The sequence below is a fragment of the Mesoplodon densirostris genome, chromosome 14, assembly GCF_025265405.1.
Source record: "Mesoplodon densirostris isolate mMesDen1 chromosome 14, mMesDen1 primary haplotype, whole genome shotgun sequence".
In the NCBI taxonomy this organism is placed as follows: domain Eukaryota; kingdom Metazoa; phylum Chordata; class Mammalia; order Artiodactyla; family Ziphiidae; genus Mesoplodon; species Mesoplodon densirostris.
Window position 1 is genome coordinate 32,915,675 of NC_082674.1, and position 11,524 is coordinate 32,927,198.

General features: G+C 46.1%; 1 protein-coding gene across 1 annotated transcript in view; it reads right to left on the bottom strand.

The window, feature by feature from the left end:
* Positions 1 to 8,418, bottom strand: part of SLC8A1 (solute carrier family 8 member A1) — a 353,360-nt gene extending 344,942 nt beyond the window's left edge. Inside the window, exon 1 of the mRNA XM_060116902.1 lies at positions 8,350 to 8,418. Within this exon, the coding sequence (XP_059972885.1) occupies positions 8,350 to 8,418 (69 nt within the window). The remainder of the gene's footprint in view (positions 1 to 8,349) is intronic.
* Between the last annotated feature and the right edge of the window lie 3,106 nt (positions 8,419 to 11,524).

The window sequence follows — 11,524 nt, forward strand, 5'->3', positions numbered from 1 at the left end:
TAGTAACCTGCTTATTAAGTCCTTGCTTAAGCAAGGACTGTTTTCACCAGGATCAGTGACTAATGAGAGAACATGCATTCCTTCTTTCATTCAGCAAACACTGAATGTCTATTATGCATCTGGCAAGGTATGGGGGACTAGAACCATGAACTAAACAAGACACAATCTCTCTCTTCCCTGAATTTATTATCTAGATGGGAAGACAGATGATAGATGTTAATTAATTAATTAATTAATTAATTAATTAATTTTTGCGGTACGTGGGCCTCTCACTGTTGTGGCCTCTCCCGTTGCGGAGCACAGGCTCCGGACGTGCAGGCTCAGAGGCCATGGTTCACGGGCCCAGCCGCTCCGCGGCACGCGGGATCCTCCCGGACCGGGGCACGAACCCCCGTCCCCTGCATCGGCAGGCAGACTCTCAACCACCGCGCCACCAGGGAAGCCCCGATAGATGTTAATTTAAATTGTTACAGAAAGAAGCATTTATTAATTGATAAATGCTATGAAGGAAAAACACAAGAGTCAGTAATGGAGGACCTGACCTACCAGGGTATTAGGGAAGACTCTGCTGATGAAATAACATGAGTCAAAACTTTTTAAAAGACACTCAGCAGGAAGCCAGGCTAAAGGTTGCTGGAGTGCAAGGCCTTAGGTTAACACTTATGCAATTACCCTTCTCTGTAATGGGATTACTCACAGACCTACCTTCTTAGATATGCTGGGTGTTGAGATCATGTTTAGAAAATACTAAAAACAGCTTCTGTCATTTACATGAGAGTTTTCCCCTCTGAAGTCATAGTCATACAGTTGAAATTAATTGCATTCTACCATGTTGCTGGGGGCAATATGGTAGATGGAAGGGTCGTTGGTCTAGGAGCCAAAAGAAATGAGTGCGGGTCGTGGCTTTCACTGGCCAGTCATGTGGCCTTGGACAAGTCATTTTCCCTTTCTCAGCCTGATCTGTAAAATTGAGGAATTTGGCTAACAACCCAAAGCTATGATATTCTAATCCCTCACTTGGGCATTCAAGGTCATCATCCATAATATGTTGCCTGTCTACCTCCCCAGGCTGACTGTTTCTGGTAGACAACTGAGCTACTAAATAAAAATTACCCAAATATGCACCCTGTTTTTCTTTCTCATGCTTTTCTACCCATCCTCCATGACCCACCTCGAATGTCCAATTCCCCTTCATTAAAATGCTTTTAGTGCTAGGAAGGCCCCTAAAAGTCATCTAACGTTGCCCCTTCCCCCTTTTCCCCCACATGAAAACTCAGGCTATCATAACTTAAAAGACTTTTTCAAAGCCATGCATCTCAGAAGTGACAGAGCCAGGCTCTAAGACAACGTGTCTGAGTTTCTAGGCCAGATCTCTTCCCACGACACCAACCCCTATGGCTGGGTTTCCTGCAGCCCCCTAAGATGGCCTGTGTGTATCTCTTACAATCTGTGTCTCAAGGGAGGCTCAAGAGGGAGGGGATATGGGGACATGTGTAGGCATATGACTGATTCACTTTGTTGTGCAACAGAAACTAACATGGTATCGTGAAGCAATTATACTCCAATAAAGATCTATTAAAAAAAAAAAGAGTTGGCAAACTATGGCCAACAGGTCATATTTCGCCCACCACCTGTTTTTATAATGGCTATTTAATTTTTTTTTACATTTTGAAATGATTGAAAAAAATTTAAAAAACCAATATTTCATGACATGAAAATTATATGATGTTCAAATTTCAGTGTAAGTAAACAATGTTTTACAGAACACAGCATGTTCACGCATTTAAGTATCGTCAATGGCTTTCATGCTACAACAGCAGTGTTGAGTAGCTGTGACAGGCTCTGTGGTCTACAAAGCCAAAAATATTTACTATGCGGCCTTTAAAAAACAGCTTGTGACCTTTGGTGTAGTCATTATGTATGCCCTTATTTTCGAGCTCTCCATGGCGACCTTCACAATTAGCATGTCCACATAAAGGTGCGCAGGTAGAAACAGTGCTCTCTCACTGGTCATCTCTCAAGTAGTAAGGACCAATCCTCACTGAGCACTCATGTGCCAGAAGCAGTTCCAAATGTTTTACAAGTATTAATGTATTATTCCTCACAAAAACCCCATAAGGCTCTTTACTACTATCACTCCCATTTAATAGATGAAGAAAATGAGGCACAGAAAAGTTAAGGATCTTGCACAATGTTAAATATGCCATTTGTTGAATTCAAACAAATATTAAAACTAACATGATATGCCTGCTGACCTCAGAGAACTTTGGTCTGAGTACCATAGGGAACTTCATTGCATTTGTCAATATCCTCGAAATAGAAGCAAAGTCATAGTTTTCTTTCCACCCGAGGAAATCATTGCTAGACATCCACGGATTCCTGAGGCCAGAAAACACAGGCACATTTCTAGAGGGCTTCTATATTATCCAAGAAAAAAGGGAGATGTAACTTTGGTGAAATGAATTCAGAGTCATAGATCTAGATTCAATTATGTCCCATTTCACTCTTATTGAGTCATTTAATTTCTTATGGCCTCCATTTGCTTATTTGTTAATAAAAAAACTAGATGATCTCTGATGTGTCTTCCAGTGCTAGCTATGGGTCTAAAAAGCACGAGCACTGATAAGGAGAAGTTCTGAAAAAGGGTCAGGGGCAGCTGCATGGCCAGGAGAAGAAAGTGAGAAGTTAAGGGGAGGGGGGGAAGAGTCACCAACTGTGGCCAACATCAACTCACAAATTTCAGCTCCAGGGGGCTCACATCCCCCAACATTTGAAAGGCAGATGGTTTTGGAAGTGACGACCTACAACTTCTGAGGGACATGTGACAGATGACTGAGCCCCTCCCCAAGCTCTATCCTTTTGCCCCTGGCTGATCCCACTCACTTTGGGGGCACTACCATGGTGCAGAGAGGAAGTGGAGGTTGGCGTGTAGAGTAAGCAGACCCATTCTCTAAACCTGCTGCAACTGGGTGCTATATATTGAACAGAGCAGAGCCAAAGGGGGCCCTGGGTCCTGTGCTTTAGGGGGAAGTGGAAGTGAGGAACTGGAGAAGCTCAAGGGAGAAAGCATCAGAGCCATTCGGTGCTCAAGAAAGAAAGAAAAACCACCTGTGATGGCCCAGAAAACATAACCGTCAAATTTAAGGTCTGTTCCTTGCTTCACCACTCAGACTGATACAGCTTCTCTCCTCCAAGGCATGCTGGAAATTCATCAATTTCGGGTTCCCGTGTAAAATACATGTGAGCAATGATTTATGCTAGCATCTGTTTCAGATCCACAGTTCCCATGGCATGGTCCTAACCGGGACATGCAGCTAGCTTGAAGTCTGGAAATGGCCCTAACCTTGCTCTGGGGTGGTCCTTGTCATAAATTAGCTGGGGCTGGTTTACATGTTTTAAAAATAGCGAGGCTTTATTTATTTGCAAAGTCCTTCCACTCTTTGGGAACCAACTAAAATGCTTCCTCCTCCTCCATGAAGCCTTTTCCAACGTTCTCTTCTTCCTCTCAACTCTAAAGCACTGGGCTCATTAGATAGCTGCAGCCATCTACCTCACTCAGCCCAGTGTTTAGGTGTTCTAGACCGTACATCCCTAAGAACAGGGAACACAGCGCAAAGAGCATGTTTTGCGCATGGCTTTGAAACAGCCTCAAAAACGGGTACCGTCACCTATTCACTCTTGGTGTTATTTAACTGAGCCATAGTCGTCATCTTTAAGTCAAGATCAGGATGCTTTCTTGCAACGGTGTTAAGTGAGAAAACATGTACAAAGTGCTTAGACTGATGTCTGGAACATAACGGGTATTCAACAAACATCACATAACTCCTCTTAGCATCTGCATTCTCTGAAAAGCCCAGCGCAGTGCCTTGCATACACTGAGTGCTCAATAAATATCACAGTTGGGTTGAAGAAAATTGCTGAATCACTCTCTTGTCTGTTTGACTTCATTTCACATTAGATTCAACCAGGAAATTACTAAATTATTCTGACTTCACATGCAATGACATCTACAGAGTGACAACTTTTTCTGTCTTTTCTAAAAAATTAAGATGGGGCTTCCCTGGTGGCACAGTGGTTGAGAATCTGCCTGTCAATGCAGGGGACACGGGTTCGTGCCCCGGTCCGGGAAGATCCCACATGCCGCGGAGCAACTGGGCCCATGAGCCACAACTACTGAGCCTGCGCGTCTGGAGCCTGTGCTCCACAACGGGAGAGGCCGCGACAGTGAGAGGCCCACATACCGCGATGAATAGTGGCCCCCGCTCGCCGCACCTAGAGAAAGCCCTCGCACAGAAACGAAGACCCAACACAGCCAAAAATAAATAAATAAATAAAAAATGTAAAGTGACATGTCATTTAAAAATAAATAAATAAATAAATAAAATAAAAAATTAAGATGGACTCTAATATTTACATTTATGTTTCTATGTCTATTACATATGCAAAAAAACATTTGTCTGAACGAGTATCACACTAGTGTTCGAGGTTACTGGTATGAATATTCCAAAATGATACAGGAGAAGCCATTCAAGACTTAAAGCATATGATTTCACACTACGGGACATATTTCACCCATTTCTCAGAAGAGTAAATTTTCAAGAAAGCTCAAATTTTTGTTACCTTTGCTGACCCAGAAGTAAAATTTCAGGGTGACAGTTTATCTTTGCCTCTGTCTGGCTACTCTCTACCTCTCCCCCCCACCCCACTTCAGCAGCCCGGTTCCCGGGGTACTTCCCCATCAGAATGGCCCTCTGGGGGCACTAACTGGACAGCAACCCATTTCAAACTTCTTTCACTTCCTCTGCATCATCCTGTGTTCCAGCCCTCAGGACTTTTCTGCCAGCTGATCTGCTAAACCAATCCAAGTTAGTAAATGAACAGATTCGAATGGTTTGCCTAGTCTCCTCATCTGTATTCTCAACTGCTTGTGAGGAAATCATGCCAGGAAGAGTAGTCTACCCTAGGAGTCTCCAGTTCAGAAAGTGAGCTGCTTGATTTACAAACCCTATTGAGAACCTAATCACTGATTAGTTGTTTTCAAAATATGTGTTGTATAATATATCTTTTGTGAAGCGTGTGTGTGTGGCGTGTATGTGTGTGCGCGCGCGCGTACGCATATGCCCTTTGGCCTGCGTGGGCCTGTGTGTGTGTGTGTGTGTGCGTGCGTGTGAGAGGCTGAGGAGGGAGAGAGGGAGGCAGGAAGAGAGAGAAAGAGAGAGAGGACAGATGCAGACACATTCACGCACAGGTATCTTTTGGAAGAGAAAAAAAAGAGAACTGAAAATAATCCCACTGCACTTAATGAGGCCCCACTGGACTAACCCTCAGTCTAAATCAGAGTCTCAGAGGCAAGACTCTGAAAGCTCACTTTCCCAGAACCCAGTCCATCTCAGTGGGTCAGGCAGCACCTGACATTTACTTCCACTGAATCTCAAGGACATCTCCAGGGGATAGACCTCCCTTTGTTCAGAGAGAAAACTGGAAGCAGCGAGTTCAGCAACCTACTGCCTTCATTAGCACCAATTAACACTGAAAATTAGAACCTAAGGGATAGGCAGCTGAGGGAATGGATTCTGAAATCTAGGGAAAGTCAGGGAGAACATCTGCCACAAGAGGGAGCAGAAGAATTGGATCAGATGGGAGACCGTTTGGCAGAGGTTATGACGAGAGGTCTGACCATGAGGTATGGATGATATTGGAAGACGTTTTGACGAGACATTTATCCCTTAGAGGAAAAAAAAAAAAAAAAAAGAGGATGGAAGGATCTGGAGATGGAGATCTCAGCACCCTGATTCCTAAGTTGTTAGCAAATGTAAAGCAACAATTGAATTTTTAGAGAAAAGCAACATACATACATACAGCAAAAATATCAAGCATGCAAGATACGTGCTCTACCATCCTCTTTTAATTGTGTAGTTCTTCTTCCAGATTTAATTTCTATTTCAATTTAGATCTGGTTTATTTCCATGCTGATTTTGCAGACTGCTTGCTTTTTACCTACATGCTTTTCTTGCTCTACCTGAAGTCATCACGGAGAGAGGGCCTGTTACTGAATTGCAACATGAAAATCAGCTGGTGCAGTCCTAAAATGCACTTACTTTGAGAAAAACCCATCCATGAGCTAAATGCATGCTTTGTACTTGCTTTAAAGGGGGAATGCAACTTCCTTGGATCTACAGAGCTTTTCTCACCATTTATTTTGTCAAAGAAACAGATTAAGTACTTACAGGGAAGGAACTATGCGTTTACTTTGCAAGATAAATAAAAGTCTATTTTTGTCTGATAAAAAACATGTTAAATATAGCTTGCTAACAAAATGCTGAAGCTCTCCTGGAATATTTTATTTTCAACACATAGTAAGTTTGAAAGAGCAATTAATGTAATTCCTGCAGATAGTCCTGTAGGTGTTACTGACTATACTTCACCTTCTTTTTGCAATTTCACCTTCCTTTTGTAATTTCATTTGGAGTTAAAGCACTGATAGGGCTATGCATTTTTCTTCCCTTTCATGGTCAACAAAAGGGTTATCTAGTACTTAATCCAAAATGATACTGTAGAAACCATTAAATAGTAATGATAAAGTAAATAGAAAGATAGACAGTAGGTAGACAGGTACACAGGTACACAGATAGATCGATATAAAGCACAGCCTTCATATTCTTTTAATTTGTTACACTCCTCTTCCAGGCCTGCTAAGCTTTTAAGACAGAGTAAAGGAAGTCTGATTGCCATGGACATTTACATTCTTTGCTGTCTTTGCACAGCTCAGTAGTGAACAACAGTTTACCTCTGTCCAGTTTTTTTTTTCCCCTAGGAATTAATCATGCCATATTTAATAAAAGCCAGTTTAGGGGGGGACATTAAGGCTCCTTTTTTAGTAGGTGGAAGAAATCATAGCTAAAGAGCCCTCAGATCCAAATGGAATCCTTCAAGCAGGCAGAGTCCCTAAAATGAAAACCATTTAAGAAAACACATACTGCTTCTGATGAAATAAGTGGATCTTTCCCCACCTTCTCACTCTCAAGGCCCCAAAGATGGAGCGAGCTAGCTCTCTCTTCCGTCCTCCTTTTTTTCACGTGAGACTAACCTCACAATTAAGCAAGTTTAGCAAACCCACAGAGGTAAATTCAAGCAACACAGGATTTGAAAGAGGAGCCTCAAAGCAATCATTCCTATTCCGGCTTTGTTTTCTTTTCTGAAATGAATGAAACATCTAAATACATTTTCCTCCCTCTTTTCCTGACTTGCTGCACAAGTAGCTCTGAGAAAGAGAAAACGTGTGAGTGAGTGAGAGAGAGAGTGTGTGTGTGTGTGTATGTTGGGGAGTGTGGGTGGGAGGTATGCTTTCAGAATCCCCTCCTGGTTGCTCCCCATTTCCCTTAGGAAATCTTCACACAGATGCTAGACTGTGGATGTTCAGTTGCTCCTGTTTGGAGAGACCCAAGCTGTGCCTTTCACCAGATCTGATCAGACTCTCCACCTACTCTACTAGCTCCTCCATGATAGGGATGCCTGTACTGTCTTTACATCCGTCATTTTTTAAAAAGATTCTTCCACTTCACCTCCTACTGATATCCTTTTTTTTTTTCTTTCTTTTTTTAGTCTTTACACCTCCAGCAGGACAAAGTTTGTATTGTTATATTCACAACCACTAGTGGCTGACTAGCAGTAGACAGCACCAGCAAGGGAGCCAGGCAAAGAGGGGTTAAACAAATACCTAGTGCAAAGCAGGACTTTCTTTCCAGCGACTGCGGACACCACGCACATTGCTTTCTTCACAAAATTCTTTGTTAAATTTGATCACTCTGCTCCCAACCCAACCATTGCCACTTTGTCTGGAGAGGGAAATACGAATTGCCAGCCCAAGCCATTCATCAGTCAACACAATTCATAAGGGAAGGGGGATTTGAAAAACCACGGAGGCACACATACTATATTTTTAAAAGCATCGCCTGGGTGGATTTGGTTTCTGTAGCCTGCCGTCCACCCGTAAGACCTCCCTCTTCTTCATTAAGGAGGATCCAAGAAGGATATCCTCACGTCTCAGAACACAGACCATTTCCCCAAGAGCCAGCGAAGCTCCAGAGGCAGACAATGCAGCGGCAAAGTTCCCTTCGAATGTCCTGGGGAAAGATGCCTCGGCGCGCAGGATCCCCAACGCACACTCGGGCTGCGTGCCCAGAGACTGGGACCCTGCAGCCCACTCCCCCGCCGCTTCTCTCCCTTGCCTGTCCCCCCGCCCCGGCCACACCTCCCTCCTCTCCGCAGTCGATGCTGAAGGAGCACCCAGGGCTGGCCGGAAAAGAGGAGACTCGCGAGTGTGGCCTTGGGGAAGACCCCAGGGATTACCGGGAGGAGGGGTGACCGCGGAGCAGAGCCCAGTAGATGGGGACGCCTGGATCCCCAGCAGCGCTGCATTCCGGGTGGACTTCGCTCTTCGCGCCCTGAATCCTTAAGCCCGGCGCGGTGCAGGGTGCAGCATCTCTCCTCAGCAGCCCTTTCTTGCTCCGGCAGCCGGCACTGGCAGGCGGGCACCCTCAACGCCCAGACGCACCAGCCAGAGCAATTTCACTCCCCGAGAAGCGCGGACACCCCCACAAAATGGGTGGGGACACACACACATACACACGCAATTTAGGAGCTGGTCCTTTGCCAAAGCGGAGGGAAGTGTAGCCTTCTGAACAAATGGAAAACAGTTGGCGGTATCTGACCAAATCCTTTCTGCTGCCCTTCCGAAGATCCTACCTGGTTTGGGGGAGTGCGGCTGGATCCTTCCCCCGTTCCTCCACGCTAGTAGGAAAGACGGCGCACTCCCTCCTTTTAAATAGCTCCCGAGCTGGGAAAGGTCGCTCCCATCTTCGGGGGGAAGCACAAAGCGGGCGGCGGCGGGCAAGCTCCCGTGCAGCGCCGGCGCGAGCAGGAGCGTCGGCGGCGGCAGGCAGCCGGTGCGCGCGGGCGGGAGGCAGCGCGGAGGCCGGGAGGCTGGGAGGGCCGGGGCCCGGGCGGCGCGCGCGCTCCGCACCCCTCCCTCCCTCCCGCGCACACTCGCCCGCCAGCCCGCCGCCCGCAGCCTCGCACTAGCTCTCACGCGCGCTCCGCCCCGCCGCCGCCGGCGCCCCGGCCCCCCGCGCGCCCCCACCCCGGCGGCCTCGGCCACCGCGGGCGAGTGGAGCCGGCGCGTTTCTGGAGCTCCGGACGGGCGGGGAGCAATTCCAGCCTCCCAGCCTCGGCCGCGGAGAAGGGTTTTCGACGTCCTCCCGGCTCTCGGCCCCGCAGTGCGTCCCGGCCGCACGCTAGCGCTTTCCCCGGCGCCCAAGCCCATGGAGTACACGCGCAGACCGACGCTGCAACTTTTCTTTGCCACCTTCCTCCCCTCACCCACAGACAGAACCGCCACACCGGCTCGCCCACCCGTTTCTCACCTCTGAAATTGTTCAGCCAGATATATCTTTCTTCCTCCACTTTCAATCCCCCCGCTAAAGGAAGCTTTCTTTTAGCAGAGGGATCCGGGGATGTATCAATGATTTTCTCTGAAATCCTCACTCCGTGTTTTTCCTACTTATCAGACCTGCACAGCAATACGCTGGCTAGGAGCTGCTGACACAAGCAGATAAGGATTGCGGGGGGGTGGGGGTGGGGGGGGATTGTTAATTCCCCAGCCAAGAACTCCAAAAGATTCTCCCTTTTGGTATTTCCCTCAAAGATTGCAGCTCACTTGGGAATAAAGACCAAGAGGCTGCTTAATGTGAAAGCCCTGCAGCTTTTAAAACTACAGAGAAGAGTAAAAGCTGAGCATTAAGGTTAAGTTGGGAAAGATCTAATGCAGCAATCGACGAACCATTCATTGCCCTTTCCAAGAGAAGCATTATCATTGCCAATACATCACTTCGCCATAATTAATAAAGGAGCATTGCACCAGGCCCTTGCTCTCCTGACAGCTCATTCATCCTTACAAATCCTTAATGACTTGGCAGGATGAAAGGCTAGACCTGCTGTGGAGTTCACAGTCCTGACTGCACATCAGACACACCTGGGAAGCTAGTTAAAAATGCGGATTGTAGCGTCCTACCTTGAGACTCTGACGTAGCTCTCAAGGTGGACTCCAAGTTTGTATTTTTAAAGTACGAGTTGATGTTCGCCCCTGGTGTGGTTTGCTAAAGTGTGGGGCATCAGGGGCAGCTACGTGGAGGGTGAGAGTGGGAGGGAGACCAAAGTACTAGACAGAAAGTTGTTTCTTAATAGAGTTTTCCCCCGTACTTACAGCGCAGCTCTGGGCAGCCAGGCCACAGGAAAAGAGAGATTCGGACTCCAGGAATCCCACTGTTTGACTATGAGGCAAAGAGCAGGGGGGTGGGAAAAGTAGCCCTCCTCTGCCTCTTTCCCAGTGGCTCTCAACCTCCGACTGCACCTCAGAATCTTCTGGGGAGCTTTTAAAAAATCCCAGCGCTTAGGCCACACCCCAGACAGAGTAGCTTGGAATCTCTGGGGGTGGGACCTGGGCATCAGTAATTATTTTTAAGTTTCCCTGGTTGGTGCCTATGTGTAACCAAAGCTGAGAACCATGTTCTTGGCCAATGCTCCTCAAACATGAATGCATATATGAATCACCTGGAGATTGCAGTTTCTTATGCAGTAGATGTGAAACAGGCCTGTTATCCGCCTTTCTAGCAAACTCACAAGTGATGGTGATGCTTTCTGAATGAGAACTGCTCTTTAATGAGCAGGGGCTTGGTACTTCATCTCAGTGGTTGTGGACACTCAGCTTGACGGAGGAAACTCTTCTTGTCTTGTATATTCCCAGGAATCATTCTTCCCTAAGAATATTTTCCTTTCCTCTGCAATGAATTAAACTTTCTTGGAAGCCACTCTCCACGCAAACTTTTTGTTAGACTGCACTGACTAATGGGTGTGAACAGAATGACATGAGGGGAGATGCAGGTCACCACCTCTCTGTTAGCGTATGTCCTCAGCCAAAAATTACGTAGGGTCCTGACTTCAAGAGAGTGTGAGAGGCAGACATTTGGCTCACACTCAAGGAAAGGGGCTTGGAGAGACAAGTGGCTGCTTTGTAAATGACATTGAGAAAAGCATATAACTAAAGACTCCACCCATAGGAAATAGGACAAAGCTAACTGAAGGGATTGAATGGAAGAGCTAAATGAAAATGTGAGTGGACTACATCTCATTGGAACGGATTTTGTAGAAAGGGTGAGGCCTGTTATTGCTATTATGGACCACTCAGTGAAAGCACAGATTTTCTTGAAAGTGTAAGCATGCTTGTGACATGGAGTGATAAAAGCCCTGTTCTTAAATGTCTATATTCCAGTGGTGCCCAAAATCCATCTTGTCGGCAGCTGAGAAGGCATTAAGATGACATCTTGGTTCTCTTTATTCCTCTTTTTTTTTTTCCAATTTAGACTGATATATAGGTTAATTTGGATATTTGAGGACAACAAACTACATGAAGTAGTTTTCTCTATTACCTAGAATAATTAAAAGGTAGCCTAGTACCTAGTGATTTGGC